Source organism: Marmota marmota, unplaced genomic scaffold (genome assembly GCF_001458135.2).
Source record: "Marmota marmota marmota unplaced genomic scaffold, marMar, whole genome shotgun sequence".
Lineage (NCBI taxonomy): Eukaryota > Metazoa > Chordata > Mammalia > Rodentia > Sciuridae > Marmota > Marmota marmota.
The window spans coordinates 23,660,668-23,684,570 of NW_026000241.1; the positions used below are offsets into that span (position 1 = coordinate 23,660,668).

The 23,903-nt window shown below is 34.3% G+C and overlaps 1 protein-coding gene across 1 annotated transcript in view; it reads right to left on the reverse strand.

The window, feature by feature from the left end:
* Zcwpw2 (zinc finger CW-type and PWWP domain containing 2) overlaps window positions 1–23,903 on the reverse strand; it is a gene marked incomplete at its 5' end in the record, with an annotated part of 65,369 nt that overhangs the window by 12,937 nt on the left and 28,529 nt on the right. Inside the window, one exon of the mRNA XM_015489551.2 lies at window positions 6,699–6,745. Coding sequence (XP_015345037.2) covers window positions 6,699–6,745 — 47 coding nt within the window. The remainder of the gene's footprint in view (window positions 1–6,698; window positions 6,746–23,903) is intronic.

Here is a 23,903-nt window from a genome sequence, read left to right on the forward strand (position 1 = left end):
ACATGCACACACACACAACTTCTATAGGTAAACCAGAAAAAAGAAAAAAAGAAACAAGATTTTTCCCCATTAGTTTATTGCTTGGTATAAAACTAATTAGAAATATGTAAAACTCTTCACTGAAAAAGACTAAAGAAAAATGAATACAGAGACAAGTTATACTTCTACATGAATGTATTTGATTATTATAAAAATTGATTTTCTCCCTAAATTAGCACATAGATCTTCTATAATACCAATCAGTCCCTTAACAGAATTCTTCTTAGGACCTAACCAAATAAGTTTAAGATTCATGAGGAAAAAGTCAACAGGTAAGAATGATCAAAATAATTTTTAAAAAATTGAAGTAATGAAGGATCACTAACCACGCAGTAAAGAAAATAGAGAGGCCAGATGCTGTGGCACATGCAAGTTATCCAAGCTACTCAGGAGACAAGGCAGAAGATTACAAGTTTAAGGCCAGAATGGGCAACTACGACCCTCTCTCAAAACAAAAAGGGTTAGGGAAGTATGGCAGTGGTAGAGCACCCCTGGGTTCAATCCCAGTATCTCTCTCTCTCACTCACACACACAAAGTTGAGAACTTTCATCTTTTTACTTAAAAGAAACATTTTAAGCTTCTCTTTGGCATGTTCAAATTGCCAGCATCAGTACTCTTGTGCTTTGAGACCATTATTAAATACAGTGAGGGTTATCAGAATATAGGCATTGCAATATCTCAAAAATCTGGTAACGCAAATAGCTATGAAGTAACTAATGGGGGTAGGACACAGAGTGTCGATATGCTAAACAAAGAGATAATTCACATTCTCAGAAGGTTATAACAAGACTTCATGCTAGAATTGCACACAATTTAAAGCTTATGAACTGTTTATAAATTTTACTGTCTACATATTAACGATGTTATATTTTGTTTACTAATAAGTATTTGTACATAAGACATGTTTAGACATGCATATACATGTGCATATATATTGTTAGCAGTTATTCTCTTTTAGGACTGAAATTACAGCTTGGAGAAAACATATCTGTATTTTTTTTTCACACAATGCTCCTTTTCTAATTGAGGGGGAAAAAAAGCTAATCTTAAAGTAATTGTTCTGGCTTTGATCTAGAATCCCCCCCCCAAAGTTCATATATTAAAAGTTTGATACCTATTGTAGCATTTCTGAGAAATGGGGCTTTTGAAAAATGATTAGATCATGAAGGCTCTAAGCATCTGTGAATTAATCCAGTTGATGAATTAATAATTTGAAAGGACAAATAATGGGAGGTGTTGGAATCTGTAAGAGGTGGAGCCTAGATGAAGGGACTAAATCCTTGGGAGAGTGCCACTGGGGACTATATCTTGTCCAATGCCCCTTCCATCTCCCTTCACCTCTTTTCTCTCTGCTTCCTGGCTGCCATGAGCCGACAGCTCTACCATGCTCTTCCACCATGATATTCTGCTTCACCTTAGGTGCAAGGGACTGGAGTCAGTGACCATGAACTGAAACCTCTGAAACTATGAGCCCCAAATAAACTTTTCCTCCTCATAGTTGTTTCCTCAGTTATTTTGTTCCAGTGACAAAAAGATTACTAACACAGTATTAAAAATCCATAAAACAACATGAAAAGTTTTGTGATATAATAAATAAAAACATTAAAAATATTGTAATCAACAATTAAAATTATGAAAATAAACAGAAATATACAGAAAAATATAGAAATGACTGTACATAAATACATTAAGTTAAATTGGTTTAATTCAGATGGTGATTTTTGGAAAAATGAAATTATGTCACTTACAGGAAAATGGATGTAACTTGAGAATATTATATTAAGAGAAATAAGCCAAACTCAGAAGGTCAATGGTCATATACTTTGTCTCCTATGTGGAAGCTAGAGAGGAAATGGGAAAGAAAGGTGGTGGTGGTGGTAGTAGCTCATGAAAATTGAGGGGAGATCAGTACAGGAAAGATATCAGTGGGAGGGCAGACGGAAGGGCAAGGGTAAATACTTGGAATGATATTGGTCAAATTGTATTGCTATAATCTGTGTGCATATACTAATATGTAACAATAAATCTTACCATTGTATAAGACTATAACTCACCAATAAAATATGGGAAGAAAAGATTGTGGCTTTTAAATGATTCTAAAATTCTGGACTTCAAATATTATGTTATCGTATTAGAAAAAATATTAAAATTGGGACCTACTTACAAAAAAGGCTTTTACCCAATCCTATTAGAACTATGATACTATTATATTTAGTTTTGGTTTTGTTTGTTTATTTTTTACAAGTCAAACAGACAGCTTTATTTGATTGTTATTATTTTTGTGGTGTTGGGGATTAAACTCAGGGCCTCAGGCATGCTAGGCAAAGCACTCTACCACTGAGCTATCTCCAGCCCCTATGATACTATCATAAATCTGAGAATGTTTAATTTTCTTAAAACTTCCTAATTCTTCCTCAGTGGAAATTAGAGAGGATAGTACTAGCATTTATTAAATAAGCACCTATTATTATAATATAGAAACTATATGTTACTATAATTGCTTTGTATATTAGATTTTTATAAAACTATACAAAGTGATTATAAATACATATATATGTAATCTGTGTATGTACTCAACCATATTCCAAAATTTAAAACAGGTAGCACCATCACCTACCCTATCTTTGTTGTTGCAGCACTACTGGTTTATTCTTTAGTTCTAGGCCCAGTTATCTCATATATTTATTGTGAATATTAACCTTGGTGTGCACAGGTCCCTTGACACTCTTAAAGTACTTGCTGAGCTGTTATACTTTATAGTTTATGGGATATTGGAGTAGGGAAGGACTTGGAGGTGATCTAGACCTACCCCTTGTACTTAATCAAATGGAATTCAAGAAATTAGTCTGGCTCACTCAGACTCTTTTTCTTCCAGACTACTGCCATTGGGGCAGAATTGATCAGTGAGGTGCACCTACACTATTCAGCTCATCATATGTGCTAAGTGAGATGAACTGGAGGAATGGCAAGTGGCTTGTTGCTAGATGTAGAAGCACCCTTCCTAGTGGGCACTTAGTAATGATATCTTGATGGCAATATTCTTATGTCTTGGTTCAAATAAGTTGCTGCAAATACTACTAAAACTTAACATAGGCCAATACATAGCATAACATATCTCTCAAGGTCCTCTCAAGGGAGGCAGGATTACATGGAGATTGGCTTTGATCTAGCCATCCCTCTTTGGGAATTATCCTGCAGAAATAATAGCATGCACATACACACATGTTTATTAAAGCATTACTTGTGGCAGAAACATTCCATAATACCAATTTGAAAATACCATGTTCATCAACAGAGGACTTGTTGACTAAAAACCTGGGTATATCTGCTGAGGTATGTTATGCAGAAGGCTAAAACCAGGTCTATATCTGCTAGTTTAAGTATAGTCATGTGCTACATAACCAAGGAAAACTAATAAAGTTAAATAATAGTATCTGAAGAATAATATATAGGGCAAATTCCTTAATTTCTTTTACTGTAATTGACCCTTCATATGAAGATGATAATAATGTCTGCTCTTCCTTTATCCAAGGGTCTAAATTGAAAGACATGTTTGGAATGCTTTGTTATCTGAAAATGCTATACAGATGAAGACATATTTTTAACTAGGACTGTGTCCATTTGTAAGTTCAAAGTTAGACTCCAAAAGAAGGGTACTACAGTGATTTAGAAAACAAAGAACAGTTAAAGCATGCTGTGTTATGGAATCATCAAAACTAGATTCTATTCTGGCTCTGACACTTCTCTGTTAGCCACCTTAAATACCCTTATGGCAACTTAAATACCCTAAGAACAACTGATAAAATCTATTTCCCTTTAATATTGTAAGGGTAAATACAATAGTATGTTAGTATTTTTAACCCTATAATGTCCCTTTTAATAACAAATACTCTGAAATATTCCATTTCTTATCTTGAAATGAAACTCATAGCTCTCTAATGGTAACCCAGTATCTAGGCTTCTCTTCTTCCTGTTAGCAACAGAATCTCTCCCACAAGTTGGCCCACTGGAAGCTCTATTCTCCTTCTTCCCCTTGCTATTGGATATGACCATATATTACTAAATTTAGGCCAATAGGAAGTGAGTAAAGTGACATATACAGCATCAAGTTCATGTTTTCTTCTTTAGCTAATTGTTCGTACTTCTCTTCCAGTTTATTTTTCTTCCATGAGTAAGAATATAAATGTGATGTGACAGTATATTCAACCTTTGACCATATAAAACCACACCCTAGGAAACTTGCCAGTCTGAATGGTTTTATAGGGCAATGTCTCCTCTCAAAGTGGACCAGCAGCCTATCTTTGGTCAGATACATGATAAAGAAATAAACTTTTATTTTGCATGACTCACTGTAAATTGGAGTTTCCTTATTGCAGAATTATAGTCTGTACCCTACTTAATATAGTTGGTGACATAAACTATTTCAAAAAATTATAACTAATTTAAAAGTAATATACTTATGATGAACTATATTTCCATATGTATATGCTTTAGAACAACTATATTTGAAGACATAAGCAATAAGAAATACTAGTTATCCCTATCATTAATAAGTTTGGATATAATGAAATAATATTAACAAAGCCATTCTGTGTAAGATTTATAGAAAAATGTACTAACAGAAGTAATCATAGCTATAAGAATAGAAACCACTATTAAGTAATAGCAGATTAAATATTTGTATATGACAGAGGAGAAAAGAAAGTAGTATTAATGGAATAGAAATAGCTTCCAAAATAAATTGCATATTATCCAACTATCAAAATAAGAAAATGTGATAATCTCCCAAATGAACTGAGCAACAGAATTCCTTATGGGGAAAATAATTTTCTGGACTAAGACATGGGATGACCTACTAACAAAATATCACAGAAAATAAATCTTTTTTGAAAATTCTACAACATGTAAGGGTACACATTATCTCCAGTACTTGAAATAACTTGACCATAACTTTCAAAGGGTAGGGAAGAATGTCTTAATGATAACTTGGAACAAGAAGATGTAACAAAGAATTGTAAGGTAGATCTTTGTGGAAAATATCAAAGTAGGAGTGAAAAACAACAGGCTAACCAAAAGCAATCTTAGTGTAAATTTTATACCATATTTTAGTTTATCTAGTGTCCCTAGCCCTTGCCCAATAAAATTCCTTGCATTCCCTGTATTTCCTAAAATTACAATAACCCAAAGCATTGCTACAAATTCCTGAAATGTCTCATAGGCAGTATCTCTTAAACTACCAGTGTAAAGAACCAGTTTTTCATCCTTGTCTGAGATCTATAGTTTTATAAAATGAAAAAGTTTATTTTATAAAGTGAAAGTGAGTTTCTGGGGAAAATGTAAAATAAAAACAATAATATATAAACATTACCTCCATTTTATTATTAGATTCAATAGACAAAAATTAATCAGACAAGTTACAAAATAAATCCCTAAATGTCTCACTTTCTGTACTTAACTGCATACCACACTTTGAATGACACTTTCCTAGGAACAGTAGTGTACTTTTTGAGAAGAATTGGTAAAAATAAAGCAATATAAAAAAATATTTTAAAAAGTTTGTTATTACAATCACTATATTTTTTATGCTAAATATCCTTTAGCAGAGATTGAAATAAATAGTTCTATCCATGGTAACACTGCAACACTACCTCACTACCTCTGCCAAATCTCCAGATATACATAAAAGTTCTATTCTCTCTTTTTTTCATAAAGGGTAATTGTGTCTTTTGTGAGACAGAATTCTTTCCTGTAAAGGAGTATTAACATTATTTAGCCAGTTAAATGTCCAGAATCCTTTTACAAACCAAAAAGCAAAATAATAATAAGATATGATTTCTAAAAGTATTATCATACTATCAAAAGGATATTCATCCCATTGCCCAGGCATCTCTAAATTCATGCCTAATAATCTTCTCTGTTACTTCATGTTACATTTGACCGTCCCTGGGTCTGTCATGCCTGAACCCCACCACTCAACGTACTGTCCAGCACAATTCCTTTTCTTGTGACTATAATATATTGTCAGAAGAATTAGTTTAAGGCATCAACTCCTTTTTCCCCCCCAGAAGTGTCCTGTAAGAGCATGGTCACTGGAGAAGAATGTCAAGGTTTATGCTATCCCAATCATATTTTTGAAAGTGGAATTAGACATTTTTCTAATGTTTAGAAAAATATGTTAAATTTTAAAAAACTCTTTAAAAATTCCATCAATTTTATAACTTTTCATTAAAAAGTTTTTGTGTTCTGAAGATTTGTTCAAATACCTAATGTTCTGCTCCAGTTACATTTAAAGTAAAATCCATATTAAGATGAGAACTTTAATTTCCCCATGAGATTCCTTGCACACCTTATAGTAACATGATAAGCAAGAAAAAATATTTTAGTATATATGAGTATGTATATAAAATGTAATTTAAACAAAAGTATTTGTTTACTTGTTTACTTATAAGTCTAATTTCTAATTCTTTAATGCTAATATAAGCAACCACAAATATTAATTTAATAGTGTCAGCCTAAGAAAAATATATACTCAACAAATATTTACAAGAAAAAATAGAATATATATAAGTATTTTTAAATCATTTAATATTTTTTAAATAGTATTAGTCAAACAGAATTTAAAGCTTATTTATTTTATACTAATAAAACATGATCTTACCCTTTTCTTGGCCACCACAGAAACTTTGGCATCTGCTTTGGATTTATCTGTAAGATAATAAAACGTGGCTGCTTCAAAAAAGTACCTATGCTCCTGTTCTGATAAACACAGTGTTACACAGAATTTTCTACTTTCTAATACTGTAACAACAATACTTTGTTTTCAGTCCTTTAAATTAAAATGCTAATAAATTCACTAAGTAACTAACATGTAATAATACTAGAGATTCATACACTTATTTGAAAAACCCTCTCCCTTTAATTTTATTGGTTAATTGGACTTCCTCATATTAGCATTAAGTATAGCTGATTTCTAAGTTCTGGTCTGCCTCTGTGCAGTATATAGGATATATAGGATCTAGAATTAAATCCCCGCTACCTCCACTTGTAGATCTACTTTATGCTGGACATGGGGTAAGAACTTCATATAAATGGTACTTTATGTAATCCACATGAGAACTTTGTAAGGCATGCAGTCATCCTTACTTTACATCTAAAGGAACTGATCAGTTTGATGCAAAGCTACATTAAATAATCTGCCTAAGGTATTGCAGCTGGACCAGACCTATTCTGACTACAAACCCCTAATCATCCCAGGATGTCTGCTGCCTTCATTTGGGGCCAAAGAGGTGCCAATAGTGCCTCAGAAAAGAGTCGAAAACAATGGGGACTATGGAGCCTGTGCGGGACAGACACCCACCAGAACCTAGCCTCTGTGGCAGGACTGCCCCTTTTACCAGCAGAATATAGCGGGGGGTCAAGCCCAGTGGCCCAGACCTACCCACACTGGACTGTGTGGGACCCAGGCTCACAATAGGCCTGGTCCACCCCTCAAAGTGAGGCAGACATCAGCCAGAGCCCAGGCTCTGGCACAGGACTGCCCCTTCCGACCAGCAGACTACCAGGGGAGTTCAAGCCCAGAGGTCCAGATCCACTCAGGCCAACTTGTGCAGGACCCTGGTCCAGGATGCAGTAGCATACATTGAGGGACACCAGCAGGGTCTGGAAGCCCAACATCAAGGTGAAGTAAAGACAGTCTGCATGGGTACTGCAAGGATATAGGGAAGAAACTGTAATATCTGAGATTCACACTGCAAGAAAGGAAGACACATGGACCAGACAACATGAAAAAAAAAGGGAGGAAAGTGCCCCAAACAAACAGGACACTATAATAACAGAACCCATGGACAGCAAAGTTGATGAAATGTCAGAGAAGGAGTTCAGAAGGTTCAAAATTAAAGATTTATGAATTAAAGAATGACCTAAATGAGCAAATACAGGCAAAAATTGATCACTCCAACAATGAGATAAGAGAGCAAATACAGGTAGCAAAAGATTACTTCAAGAGAGAGAGAGAGACTCTGAAAAAAAATACTCAGAAATCTTTGAAATGGAGGATACACACTAGACCACTTGGAAGAAAGAATGTCAGATAATGAAGATAACATATACAATCTGGAAAATAAAGTTGATCACACAGTGAAGATAGTAAAAAACCATGAACAGAACATTCAAGAATTATGGGACAACATCAAAAGACCAAATCTAAGAGTTATTGGGATGGAGGAAGGCACAGAGTGTTGGGAGTCGCCCCGGCTCCAAAGACTAACTTTTCCATCCCCCAAAAAGAGCCGTCCAACGGTGAGCCCTGCTGGCTCACATGATCCTTACCCACCAATCAGAAAGCACCCCATGCTAACTGTCAAACCATTCTGTCATAATTATCAAACCGCCCCAGGCTCTATAAATATGCAGAGCTGTTCCTCAATAAACGGGCATTTTCTTCAATAGCAAGCCTTGATAGTTCTTTCACAGAGTTTCAAACCAAAGGAATGTACAATCTTTTCAATGAGATAATATCAGAAAATTTCCCAAACATGAAGAACAGATTCGAAAACCAAATACAAAGGGCTTACAGAACACCAAATGTACAAAATTACAACAGATCTACACCAAGTCACATTATAATGAAAATGCTTAGCATACAGAATAAGGATAGATTCTTAAAAGCCACAAGAGAGAGGAATCAGACCACATATGGGGGAGACAAATTCGTATATCAGCAGATTTTTCAACCTAAATCCTCAAAGCCAGGAGATCATGGAACAACATATACCTAAGCTCTTAAAGAAAATGGATGCCAATCAAGAATCTTATATCCAGCAAAACTAAGCGTTAGATTTGATGATGAAATAACAACCTTCCATGATAAACAAAAGTTAAAAGAATTTACAACTAAAAGGCTACACTACAGAACATCCTCAACAAAATATTCCAAGAAAAGGAAATAAAAAACAATGTTGAAAATCAGCAGAGGCAGGTATTACACTAAAGAAAAATCTAACCAGAAGAGAAAACAAGTCACATAAAATACCAAAAATACACAAAAATGGCTGGGAATACAAATCATGTCTCAATAATAACCCTGAATGCTAATGGACTAAACTCACCAATCAAAAGACATAGACTAGCAGATTGGATCAAAAAAAAAAAAAAAAAAAAACCCAACAATCTGCTGCCTCCAAGAGACTCATCACATAAAAAAGATATCCATAGACTTAAGGTGAATGGTTGGGAAAAATCATACCACTCACCACATGGACTGTGGAAGCAAGCAGGGGGTTCCATCCTCATATCAAATACAGTAGACTTCAAACTAGAGTCAATCAAAAAGGATAAAGAAGGACACTACATACTGTTCAAGGGAACCATACACCAACAAGACTTAAAAATTATAAATATATATGCCCCAAACAATGGAGCATCTATATTCATCAAACAAACTCTTCTCAAGTTCAAGAGTCAAACAGACCACAACACAGTAAATTTGGGTGACTTTAACACACCTCTTTTGTCACTAGATAGATCTTCCAAGCAAAAGCTGAACAAAGAAATTCTAGAATGCAATAATACAATCAATAATTTAGAACTGACATATATAGAATATTTCATCCTTCAATGAGAGAATACACTTTCTTTTCAGCATCACATGGATCCTTCTCTAAAATAGACCATATACAATGCCACAAAGCAACTCTTAGCAAATATACAAAGTAGAGAAACTATCCTGCATTCTATCAGATCATAACGAAATAAAATTTGAAATCAATGATAAAGTAAGAAATAAAATCCACTCCAACACCTGGAGACTAAATAATATGCTACTGAATGAGCAATGGGCTGCAGAAGACATCAAGGGCGAGATTAAAAAATTTTTAGAGGTGAATGAGAACATAGATACAACATATGAAAATCTCTGGGACACTATGAAAACAGTTCTAAGAGGAAAGTTCATTGTATGGAGTTCATTCCTTAAAAGAAAAAAAAAGTCAACAAATAAATGACTTAATGTCACATCTCAAAGTCCAAGAAAAAAGCAGCAGAACACAGGAACTAATTAAAATCAGAGCTGAAATCAATGAAATTGAAACAAAAGAAACAACTGAAAAATCTGACAGAACAAAAGTTGGTTCTTTGAAAAAATAAATAAAATTGGTGGGCCCTTAGCCATGCTAATGAAGAGAAGGAGAGAGAAAAATCACTAACATACGTAATAGAAAAGGAAATATCACAACAAACACTACAGAAATACAGAAGATAATTAGAAATTATTTTAAAAACTTGTACTCCAATAAAATAGAAAATATTGAAGGCATCAACAAATTTCTAGAGTCATATAATTTGCCCAAATTGAATCAGGATGATATACACAATTTAAACAGATCAATTTCAAGTGATGAAATAGCAGACGCCATCAAAAGTCTACCAACCAAGAAAATCCCAGGTCCGGATGGATACACAGCCAAGTTCTACGGGATCTTTAAAGAAGACCTACTACCAATACTCTTCAATTTATTTCAGGAAACAGAAAAAGAGGCAGCACTTCCAAACTCATTCTATGAGGCCAGTATCACCCTGATTCCAAAACCAGGCAAGGACACATCAAAAGAAGAAAACTTCAGGCCAATATCTCTAATGAACATAGATGCAAAAATTCTCAATAAAATTCTAGCAAATCTAATACAAAAAATATATCAAAAAGATTGTGCACCAAGATCCAGTGGGATTCATCCCAGGGATGCAAGTTTGGTTCAACATAAAGAAATCAATAAATATAATTCATCACATCAATAGACTTAAAAATAAGAACCATATGATCATCTCAATAGATGCAGAAAAAGCATTTGACAAAAATACAGCATCCCTTTATGTTCAAAACACCAGAAAAATAAGGCATAACAGGAACATATATATCTCAACATCATAAAGACTATCTATGCTAAGCCCCAGGCCAACATCATTCTAAATGGAGAGAAATTGAAGACATTCCCTCTAAAAACTGTAAAAAAAAAAACCAGGGATACCCTCTTTCACCACTTCTATTTAACATAGTTCTTGAAACACTGGCTAGAGCAATTAGACAGATGAAAGTAATTAAAGAGATACACATAGAAAAGAACTCAAATTGGCACTATTTGCTGATGATATGATTCTACACCTAGAAGACCCTAAAAGTTCCACCATAAAACTTCTAGAACTAGTAAATGAATTCAGCAAAGTAGCAGGATATAAAGTCAACAACCCATAAATCAAACGAATTTCTGTATATTAGTGACAAATCCTCAGAAAGGGAAACAAAGAAAACTACCCCATTTACAATAGCCTCAAAAAAGATAAAATTCTTGGGAATTAACTTAATGAAAATGAAAGATCTACATAATGAAAATTACAGAACCCTAAATAAAGAAGTCAAAGAAGACCTTAGAAGATAGAAAGAGACAACTTGCCCTTGGATAGGCAGAATTAATATTATCAAAATGACCATACTTCCAAAAGCACTATACAGATTTAATGCAATTCTGATCAAAATCCCAACGGCATTCATCATAGAAATAGAAAAAGCAACCATGAAATTCATCTGGAAAAATAAGAGATCCAAAATAGCTAAAGTAAACCTTAGCAGGAAGAATGAAGCAGGTGGCATCACTGTACCAGAATTTAAACTGTATTACAGAGCAGTAGTAACAAAAACAGCATGTTATTGGCACCAAAACAGACTGCTAGACCACTGGTACAGAATAGAGTACACAGAGACTAACCCACAAAATTACAATTATCTTATATTAGACAAAGGTGCCAAAAACATACATTGCAGAAAAGATAGCCTCTTCAACAAATGGTGCTGGGAAAACTGGAAATCCATATACAAAAAATTGAAATTATACTCCTATCTCTCACCATGCACAAAACTCAACTCAAAATGGATCAAGGATTAGGAATAAAACCAGAGACCTTGTGTCTAATAGAAAAAAAAGTAGGCCCTAATCTCCATCATGTGGGATTAGGCCCCAACTTCCTTAATAAGACTCCTGTAGTGCAAGAATTAAAATAACAAATCAATAAATGGGATGGATTCAAACTAAAAAGTTTCTTCTCAGCAAAACAATCTGTGAGGTGAATAGACAGCCTACATCTTGGGAGCAAATCTTTACACCTTACACAACAGAGCACTAATCTCTAGGGTATATAAAGAACTCAAAAAGCTAAGCACCAAAAACAAATAACCCAATCAATAATTGGGTCAAGGACTTCAACAAACACTTCTCAGAAGAGGATATAGAATCAATCAACAAATATATGAAAAAACGTTCATATCACTAGCAGTTAGAGAAATGCAAATCAAAACCACTCTAAAATTTTACCTCACTCCAGTCAGAATGGCAGCCACCATTTGACCCAGCTATCCCTCTCCTTGGTCTATACACAAAGGACATACTACATACAGCATACTACAATGTTTATAGCAGCACAATTCACAATAGCTAAACTATGAAACCAATGTATATGCCCTTCAAAAGATGAGTGGATAAAAAAAATGTGGCATACGTACACAATAGAATATTAGAAGCAATAAAAGAGAATAAAATTATGGCATTTGAAGGTAAATAGATGGCGTTAGAGAAGATAATACTAAGTGAAGTTAGCCAATTCCAGAAAAACAAATGAGGAATGTTCTCTCTGATATAAAGAGACTGATTCATATGGGGTAGGGAGGGGGAGCAAGGGAGGAACAGATGAACTCTATATAGGGCAGAGGGATGGGAGGGGAAGGGAGAGGGCAAGAGGTTAGAAAGGATGGTGAAATGTGATGGACATCATTATCCAAAGTACATGTATAAAGACACAAATTGGTGTGAATATACTTTGCATACAATCAGAGATATGAAAAATTGTGCTCTATATGTGTAATAAGAATTGTAATGCATTACACTATCATATATAAATAAATTAATAAAAAAGAATGGGGACTACCAATCCTTTTTTTATGCTACTATTACTAAAACCAGAATAATTAGTAACGAAATTGATTATAGAAAATTATTCCAGGATATTATTTTGGTATGTTCAATATATGTGTGCTAATATTTTGGCAAAAACTATTTGGTATCAAACATGAAAATCCACCTAAGCTGTTCATCATATTCATAGTTACAACTGTCACACATAAACACTCCTTCTACATATCTAAATATATGCTTGAGATGATCTTTCCTCCTGAAATACCTGTTCTCCCCACAGATGAAAGTACAAGACCATCCACCATTAGAGATGATTCCTCCAACTAAGAAACATCTCCACTTATTTTGCAAATTCATAGTCATCTTAAGCTATGGAAATTTCTTCCTCATATTATTGTTACTTTTGCATACATCTAAGAATTCTGCAAGACTAGATTATTTCTCAAAAGTAGGGACAAAATTTTACATGCAGTGGGTACTTGATATAATTTATAACAAGTATACATGCATTTTATCCAAAATCTTACATCAATCTGAAATATACATTTTACCCAACAAGTTAATGAAATTTATTAACATAAACTAAGCATTTACTTAGTATAAGCTACAAGATATAAGACAACATATATATATTCTTAGACCCTCAGTTTATTGATAAACTAGAGGTATAACTATTACCTCATTGATATATTGGGAGATTTAAATAATAAAATTCATGTTAAAAAAGTTCCCAAAATAATTTCTGAAAAATAACAGACAATCAACTGTTTACTTCCATTTAAAATAAGATACTATGGATACATAGGTGTGTATGTATGAAGGTAGATTTTAACGTTTGGAATAGTAGGAAAAATAGTATAATATATTTCACTGTTGAATCATCTTTTTTAGGTTAATCCACTATCCTTTTATTTAATTATTTCAGTCTTTTAAACAAAACTGGATAGATTAATGAGTAATAATAAAATAGACAAATATTTTAAGATATAAGAAAAAATTAGGCAAAATCCCACAATATATTCTAGTTTTATAAAAGGGATCAGTGACACCAGGTAAAGTAGTGCATGCCTATAATCCCAGTGACTTGTGGATCACAAAGTTTTAAGACAGCCTAAGAAACTTACTGAGACCCTTTCTCAGAACAAAAAAATAAAATACTGTGGATGTAGCTCAGTACTAAAGTACACTTGGGTTCAATTCCCACTACCAATAAAGAAAAAAAACAGTGGATCTTATTATAATTAAAGATAGAAATATCAATCCTGACAAATAATTAAAACTGAGAAAAGCAACTCAAAAAATAAAATGGGATTCAATCAACTCTGTTAGCATACAGAGAGTTAATAAAAACATAATAGACATTTGCTATATTTCCTCTCAAAATATAGTCATTCTTAGGGAAATTTTCCAATACAGAGATAGAGAAGATTGAGAAGAGAAATATCTAGAATGTTGTTCAAGTAACTTTTTATGTTCAATAGCTGTAGAATCATCTCCCAATAACAGGAGAACGTCTTGGGAAGCATCAGTCACAGTGATTTTCAAACACCAAAGGGAAATTCTTAAATAATACTTGAAACATTACGACCATTAGTGATTTCTCTACTAATAACAGGAGGTCAGTGTTCAACTTCAGCAATATTAACCACTTTCTAAGTGCCAAATTTTCTCTAGTGTGAAAGATTTTCTTCAGAAATCTCTGTATGTAAGGACTCTCACAATAAAGAGTAAAAAACAGTTGACAAGCAATGTAGATTTGGATAATGAAGAGTATCTATTCCTCTTCTGAGTTGTAGCCAAGTCATATTTTTGAAGTACAAAAGAGGAGCAGCAGGTAGTAAATAAAAATGTTCTAAATGAGTAGAGGAAATGATGCTTTGGGTCCCAAAATTGATGGTAATTTAAAAAAAAATTACAACCATATTAGAGAGGAATATAAATGGAAACATAATTCAATGGCTTCTCCCCCATCCCCATATATATTTTTTTAAACATGTCCATTGATAGCCTCTGAAAAACTATTAGTTTGTGCTTTAAATGTGACAGCTTAGATTACTTTCTTAAATAGGTAGAAGACAGTCCAGCTGCTGGTATGTCTTAACAACTTTAACATGTTGGGATGAAGTTGAAGTTGCTACTTCATCCCAACATGTTAAAAGCTGAACATACTGAAAAATTAACAATTCTTAGATTCCTCTAAGAAGTAAAATGACTTCACTTCATATGGCACACCTGTCCTACAAAATTTGGAGAAATACACAAATACAGAGAATCATTACTTACTTGAGATCTCCATGGAAACTGTACAGGGATAGGAAAACTTGAACTTGAACTGATATATTGCTGGAAGCTCAGTATGGACAAACCTGAATGATAAAAACTCCAGAGAGACCCTGTCATGAAAAATAGGGGGAGAGTTTGGAACACTTTTGTGAGTTTTTTCCTCCAGGAGGTCCACCACATTCTCACTGTGTAGCATAGAGAAAATTCTCCCAGGATTTTAGCAGGATGACGAGGAAATGTACCAGAGCACATCTGGGTTAAAGCACACTTGGGTTCAATCCTCACAACCAATAATGAAAATTAAAAAAACAGTGTATCTTATTATAATTAAAAGATAGAAATATCAATCCTGACAAATAATTAAAACTGAACAAGGTCTATCCTCAAATGAAACCCTCTAACATACTGGGTTTTTTCACAGCCTAACTAACCTGAGGGAAGCAAATGCCCAATCCCAGCCCCTTCGGGTTGTTCTTTATCACCTAAACAGGTGAAGAAAAAGAATGAAAAAAAAAGAAAAGAGAGAGAGAGACAGAAGAGAATTAAGAAAAAAAGAAACAAAGTTCATAGCCTAGAAATGAGACCTAATCATGGGACTATAGAATGTTTCCCCTCCCCTCATGCCTTAGCATTGTACTAGTAAAGGATTATGATTATAGTTCCTATTACTCAAGACATCATGCTCATCTTTCAATAAAAATTATAAGGCATATTAAGAGGCAAAATGAACAAATTGAAGAGACAGAGAAGCATCAGAACTGGATCAGATTTGGTAGGAATAGTGTAATCATCAGATTGTGAATTTAAGCCAATTATAGTTAATATATAAAAAGCAGATGACATGCAAGAACTGGTGAGAAATATAAGCAAAGAGATGGCAATTCTAAGAAAGAATCAAAAAAATGCTGGAGGATCAAAAGAAATGGAAGAATGCTTCTGATGAGCTAATGAACAAACTAGACACAGCTGAAGAAAGAAACTCTGAACTTGAGGATATATTAATAGAAACTACAAAAACTGAAAATCAAAAATAAAAGAGGCAAAAAAAGAGAGAGGAAACAATATTGAAATATGAGACAACCAGAAAAGCACAAAACTGTAATTTGTACATAACAGGAGTACCAGAAGAAAAATGAGAGACAGGAAAGAAATGACTTGAAAAACAATTTCACAGAATTTCCCCTAAATTAATATCTGGCACCAAATACAGGTCCAAAAACTCAGAGAAATACTGAGCAAGATAAGTGCTAACAAATCTACACTTAGTCTTATTTATGTTAAAATAAAGGAAATTAAAGAAGAAAAAATTCTTGAGTGATTCAGAAGGGGAAAAAAACCTCACCTTACCCATAAAGAAGCAAAGATGAAAATTATAACTAACTTCTCCTCAGAAACCACATAAGCAATAAGAGAGTGAATAAAGTGTTAGTGGGAAAAAAATCAACCTAAAATTCAATATCATATTGAAAAATCCTTTAAAAGAAAAGAAATAAAGACTTCTGTGAATGAACAAAAATTAAGGAATTTTTTTTTTCTGGTAGACCTGCCATATGAGAAATATTAAAAGAACTCAGATCTATGTTTAAAAAAAAAACAGAGAATGAATGGTGGAGGTCAAATTAAAAAAAAGACTTTTATTTTTCTTAATTGATCTAATAACAATTTATTCAAAATATTAAAAATAATAATACATTTGGCTATTTATACTCACGTACATATCTTCTGTGTATGTTTATATATGAATATACATAAGATTCCATATGCTTATATGTAAGCAAAATGAATGCCAGTAATGATTCATGGCCCGAGAGGGAAGAATTAGGAATATTTTGTTACTATAAGGTGTTTTCACTAGCCATATAGGAGTACAGTGACTTGTAAGTGAACTTGACCTAGTTATAAATGCATACTGCAAACTCTAAAGCAACTACTACAAGTTTTCAAAAAAGTATAATTGTTGAATGTAAAGGGAACAAAATCATACAAAATGCATAATTAAAACCACAAAAGGCAAAAAGAATGGAAGACAAAAATAGCAACAAAGAATAAAGGCAACAAATAGAAAATAGCAACAAATATGGTAGATGGTAGTTCCACTATATATTAATATGTTTAATCATATTAAACATCAATGGCCTACATGCACAGTTAAAAGAAAGATATATCATACTAACACAATGAAAAAAAGTAGGAGTAGCAATATTAATTTCAGATAGAGTAGATTTCTAATCAAGGAAAGTTGTTAGTAATAAAGAGGGCATTATAGAAGAGGTCAGTATTCCAAAAAGACTTAACAACACTTCATGTGTATGCACTGAATAAAAGACAAATCTCATAAAGCTGAAAGGATAAAAAATTATCCCAGTATTATACCTTGGGACTTCAACTCCCCTCTATCAGAAACAGGCAAATCTAGAAGGCATAGCACCCTCAGTCAACTGTATATATTTTACATTGATAGACTACTTCATACAACAACTGTATAAGATACATTCCTATGTTCATATGGAATGTTCACTAAAACAGTTCACATTCTGGACCACAAACAAATCTTAGCAAATTTTAAAGAAATAAAATGATGTCTGTTCCTAGACCACAATGGAATTAAACTAGAAGTCAATGGCAAAAAGAGAGCTTACACATCCCAAAATACTTGAAGATTAAACAACATACTTCTAAATAGCACATGGATCAAAGAAAAAAATCTCAAGAGAAAAACTAAAAAAAAAAAAAAAATTTTTTTTGTACCAGTGATTTTGAACACAGGGGCGTTATAGTCCTGAGACACATCCCTAGCCCTTTATAGTTTTTGAAACAGGGCTTTGCTAAGTTGCTTAGGACCTCACTAAGTTGCTGAAGCTGGCTTTTAATGTGAGATCCTCCTGCCTCAGCCTCCTGAGCCACTGGATTACAGGTGAATGCCACTGCACCTGACTTAAAAGACATTTTGAACTAGATGAAAATGAAATGTAAAGTATCAAAATTTCTGGTATGCAAAATAGAGTTGTAGACCAATAGTACAAAATAGAGGACACTGAGATAAACCCACATAAATACACTTATCTCATACTTGATAAGGGTGCCAAAAACATATATTGGAGAAAAGATAGCCTCTCAACAAATGATGCTAGGAAAACTGGAAATCCATATATACCAAAATGAAATTAAACCCCTATTTTTCACCGTGTACAAAACTCAACTCAAAGTGGATCAGTGACCTAGGAATTAGACCTAGGAATTAGACCAGAGACACTACACCTAATAGAAGATAAAGTAGGCCCAAATCTTCATCATGTTGGATTAGGCCCCAAGTTCCTTAACTAGACTCCTAAATCACAATTAATAAATGAGATAGTTTTAAACTGAAAAGCTTTTTCTCTGCAAAAGAAACAATCAGTAAGGAAAATAGAGAGCCTACAGAATGAGAGCAATTTTTTTTTTAGAGAGAGAGAGAGAGAATTTTTTAATATTTATTTTTTTAGTTTTCGGTGGACACAACATCTTTTTTATTTTATTTTTATGTGATGCTGAGGATAGAACCCAGCACCCCACGCATGCCAGGTGAGCACGTTACCGCTTGAGCCACATCCCCAGCACCGGGAGCAAATTTTTACCACATGCAAATCAGAGAACTAATTTCCAGGATATGTAAAAAACTCAAAAACCTTAACACTAAAAAAACAAATAACCCAATCAATAACTAGGCTAAGGAATTGAACAGATACTTCTCTGAAGCAGATATACAATAGAGCAATGAATATATGAAAAAATGTTCAATATTTCTAGCAATTACAGAAATACAAATCAAAACTACTCTAAGAGTTTATCTCACTCCAGTCAGAATGGCAGTTATTAAGAATACAAGTAACAATAAGTGTTGGTCAGGATGTGGGGCAAAAGGCACACTCATACATTGCTGGTGGGACTGCAAATTGGTGCAACCAATCTGGAAAGCAGTATGGAGATTCCTTAGAAAACTGGGAATGGACCTACCATTTGACCAGCTATCCCACTCCTTGGTTTATACCCAAAGGACTTAAAAACAGCACACTAAAGTGACATGGCCACATCAATGTTTACAGCAGCACAATTCACAATAGCTAAATTGTGGAACCAACCTAGACGTCCTCCAATAGATAAATGGATAAATAAACTGTGTAAATATACACAATGGCATATTACTTAGCATTAAAAGAGAATAAAACCATGGCAATTGCAGGTAAATGGATGGAGCTGGAGAATATCATGCTAAGTAAAGTAAGCTAATCCCCCCAAACCAAAGGGCAAATGTTTCCTCTGATAAGTGGATGCTGATCCATAATGGGGTGGTGGGGGAGCATGGGAGGAATGGAGGAATTTTGGATAGAGCAAAAGGGAGGGAGGGGTAGGGAGGAGGCATGTGGGTAAGAAAGATGGTGGAATGAGATGGACATCATTACCCTAGGTACATGTATGAAGACACGAATGGTGTGATTCTACTTTGTGTACAACAAGAGAAATGAAAAAATTCGGTTCATTTGTGTATAATGAACTGAAATGCATTTGGTGTTATGAATAACAAATTAGGACAAAGAGATTGATTAATCAATTTTAAAAAGTTCTGGGATGCAGCAAAACCAGTGCTTGGAAGGAAATTTACAGTAATGAATGCATACATAGCAGAGAGGAAGAAAGTTCTAAAACCAATAACTAAGCATCTCATTTAGGAAACTGGAAAAAGAAAAGCAGATTAAATCTAAATTAAGCAAAAAATAAGAAATGAAGAAATAGCATATATCAAGTAGTTTAAAAACAGGAAGTAAATAGAAAAAGTCAACAGAGCCAAGAGATAGTTCTTTGAAAGATCAATATAATCAATAAGACTCCACTGAGGCTAACTACAAACAAACAAACAAGAAAGAAAAGAAAAAGAAAAAGACACAAATTATAACACTGGAAATGAAAGAAGGTGACATCTTTTCAGTTACCATTGACATTAAAAGGATAATAAAGAAATTTTATCAACACAGATTCTATGTCAACAAATTTGATAACATATTTAAATGAATCACTTTCATGAAAGATGCACTTGGCCAAAACTCCCACAAGAAAAATCAGCAAATTTTAATGGATTCACATATATTAAAGAAACTGAATAAATATAATAACACTCCAAAATAAAAAGCACAAAGCTCAAATGGTTTCACTGGTAATTTTACCAAATATTTGAGAAAGAAATTATGTATACAAACTCAGGAGACAGATGTAGAGGAAATATTTCTTACCTCATTCAATGAGGCCAGTTTTTCACTAATACCAAAAACAGATAAATATCCTGGAAGGATAGAAAACTATAGAACAATATTGCTTATGAACATAGATACAAAAATACTTAATGAAACAAAATATTAGCAAATCAAATTCAACAATGTAAAAGAAATAATACATCATGATCGAGTGAGACTTATCCCAAGGATGCAAGGTAGTTCAACATTTGAAATTAAATTAATATAATCCAACACAAAGAAAAACCATCACATGATCATATCAGTAGATGGGAGGAAAGCAACTGACAAAAATCCAACACCATTCAGTATAAAAATCTTAGCAAACTAAGAGAGGATCTTACTCAACTTGATCAAGAACATATTTTAAAACATCTAAGGCTAATATCTCATTTAATAATTACAAACTAGACGATTTCCTATGAAGATCAAGGACAATCAAATAATGTTCCCTCAAACCACTTGTTTTTAAACATTGTGATGGAGTTTCTAGCTAATGAAATAAGACAAAGGAAATAAAACAAAGTTTTCAAATAAAAAATAAAATCATGTTTGTTCATAGATGTTTGATTGTCTATAAAACATACAAAAGAATTAACAAAACAAAACAAAACCTCCTGGAACTAATAAATGATCATAGCCAAGTTAAGGATAATCTCATGTAAAAGTCAGTCCCTCTTGTATATACCTACAACAAATAAGTGGAATTTGAAATTAGAAGACATTATCATTTACATAAATATTCCCAAAATGAAATGGTTTGGCAAAAATCCAATGAACTATGTACAATATCTAAAGGAAAACTACAAAACTGAAGAAATAATTATAATAATTATAATAATGATAATTATGATGAAGAAATACGGACTGCAGATGCAGCTCAATTGGTAGAGAACTTGCTTGGCATGCAAGAAACCCTGGTTTGGATCCCCAGCACCACAAAATCATCATCATCATCATCATCATCGAGACATTCTATGTTCATGATTAGAAAAAAAACATTGTTATGATGTTAATTGTTCTTAACTTGATTTATGGATGATGCAATTCCAAACAAAAGTTTCAGCAATTTATTTTGTGGATATCAGTTAACTGATTATAAGGTTAAATGGAGAGAAAAAAAGACCAAAATAACCAACATATTTTTGAAGATGAAAAAAGTTAGAGAACTGGTATTACCCAACTTCAAGACTTACTATAAAGCTAAAGTAATCAAAATAGTTTGATACTGATAAAAGATTACACAAATAAATGAAACAGAAGGTAGTCCAGAAGCAGACCCACATAAAGATAGCAGATATTTGACAAAAGAGCAAAGGCAATACAATATAGCAAAAACATAGTCTTTTCAAGAAATAGTATCAGAATAACTGGACATTTACATGCAAAAAAATATGAATATAGACATGGATCTTATACCCTTCACAAAAATTAATCTCAAATAGGTTCTAAAACTTAATATAAAATGCAAACTATAAAATTCCTAGTACACAGCCAATACATTTTGATTGGAATGTCCCCCAAAGGCCCATGTGTTGAAGGGTAATGCTTCAGGAGGTGTGGCCTTGTGGAAAGTCTTTACATTACTGGAGATGCCCTCAAAGAAGTTTGTGGGACCTTGGCCATTTCCTTTTTCCATTTCTTTTCCTTCCAGGCCATAAGGCAAGTACTTTACTCTAGAACATGTTCCCTGTCATTGTTCCTTCGGGTGCTAATGATATGTCAATGTGGATTCATCAACTGTAACAAATGAACTATGTGTTGTGAGATGTTGAGTGAGGAGGCTGTGTGTGGTAACTTCAGAAAATATATGGGAGCTGTATGTACCTTCTACTCACTTTTCTGTGGACCCAGACTGTCTATTTTTTTTAAAGTGGATAATACTAGCAAAAAAAGCTAGAGATAAGCACATCCACTCAAAAAGGTATCTCATGAAAGACCTAAAAGCAATGGGTCCACTTGATATCTACTGGAACCTCTAAACTGTAAGCCAAAATTAAAAAAAAAAAAACAACTTTACTCTGTAGAAGTTCACTATTTCAGGTATTTTGTTACAGTGACAGAAAGCTGACTAATACAATAAGAAGAAAATCTAGATGATCTTGGACATGGCAATGACATTTTAAATATAATATAAAAGGCATGGTCCATGAAAGAAATGATAAACTCAACTTCAAAATTAAAAACATCTGCTCTGGAAAATACTCAGCAATAAAAGAGAATAAAATCATGGCATTTGCAGGTAAATGGATGGCACTGGAGAAGATAATGCTAAGTGAAGTTAGCCAATACCCCCCAAAACAAATGTCAAATGTTTTCTCTGATATAAGGAGGCTGACTCTTAGTGGGGTAGGGAGGGAGAGCATGGGAGGAATTGATGAATTCTAGATAGGGCAGAGGGGTGGGAGGGAAAGGGAGTGGGCAGGGGATTAGCAAGGATGGTGGAATGTGATAAACATCATCATCCAAAGTACATGTATGGATGGGGGATGGAAGATGGCTGCGAAGGGAATGCATCAGCCCCGTGTACCGCATCACTGTGCGGGAGAATGACGAGTTAGAACGGCTAAAAGCTATCTTGTTAGGAATTTCCAGCAAAATTGGGGTGCTCCAAAACCTAGAGGAAGGATTTCCATCGCACGAGGATCAACTACAGGGGCTCAAACGCAAGAGATTTGTCTGCACGGAGGGTCACGCTGGTTATTCAGCAAATCGCCCCGCGACTAGAGTCTGCGGCACGCGCTGGGAAACGACGAGATAGCAACGCAAAGATACAGCGCTGCGGATTCTGCGGGCTTATGCCAGCTGTGCAATCACCGTGCTCAGGGCTGAATTCTGGGTTTGAGACGGGGGAAGGAAGCGGTCCAATTCGGTTCTCCACACCGGTCAGACCACAGAGGAAGCCAGCGGCCACCATCTTGGAGAGCTGACGTCACCATCCCTGTTTTCGACTGATCGCAGCTCATTCAGCCATAGAACAGGTAATTTCAGGCTGCCATTCGCCTGCGTCTCGCAGACAAATGACTCAGGCTCAGTAATAAAGAACCTGCGGAAACTGCTTCTTGGAGCCTGCTCCTATCAGAACATACACCGAGCCCGGAGCGGCCGAATTCCGGCTCCCGGAACTGCTCTGGCCCAGGGCTAAAGAACCCGCGGAAACTGCTTCTCAGTCCGGACCCTGCTGAATACTGTGGAGGTAAATACCAACCGAGCCTTCATAGGCAGTGGCAACAGGATTGAGACGGGGCTTGTGAGGGCCGGTCAGGACTCACCCGTTGCTTTGGTCACCCGGCAAAGGGAAGGAAATGCTGCCATTTGCATGGGATACCAACATGGCAGAGATCTGATGTCATCAGAAAG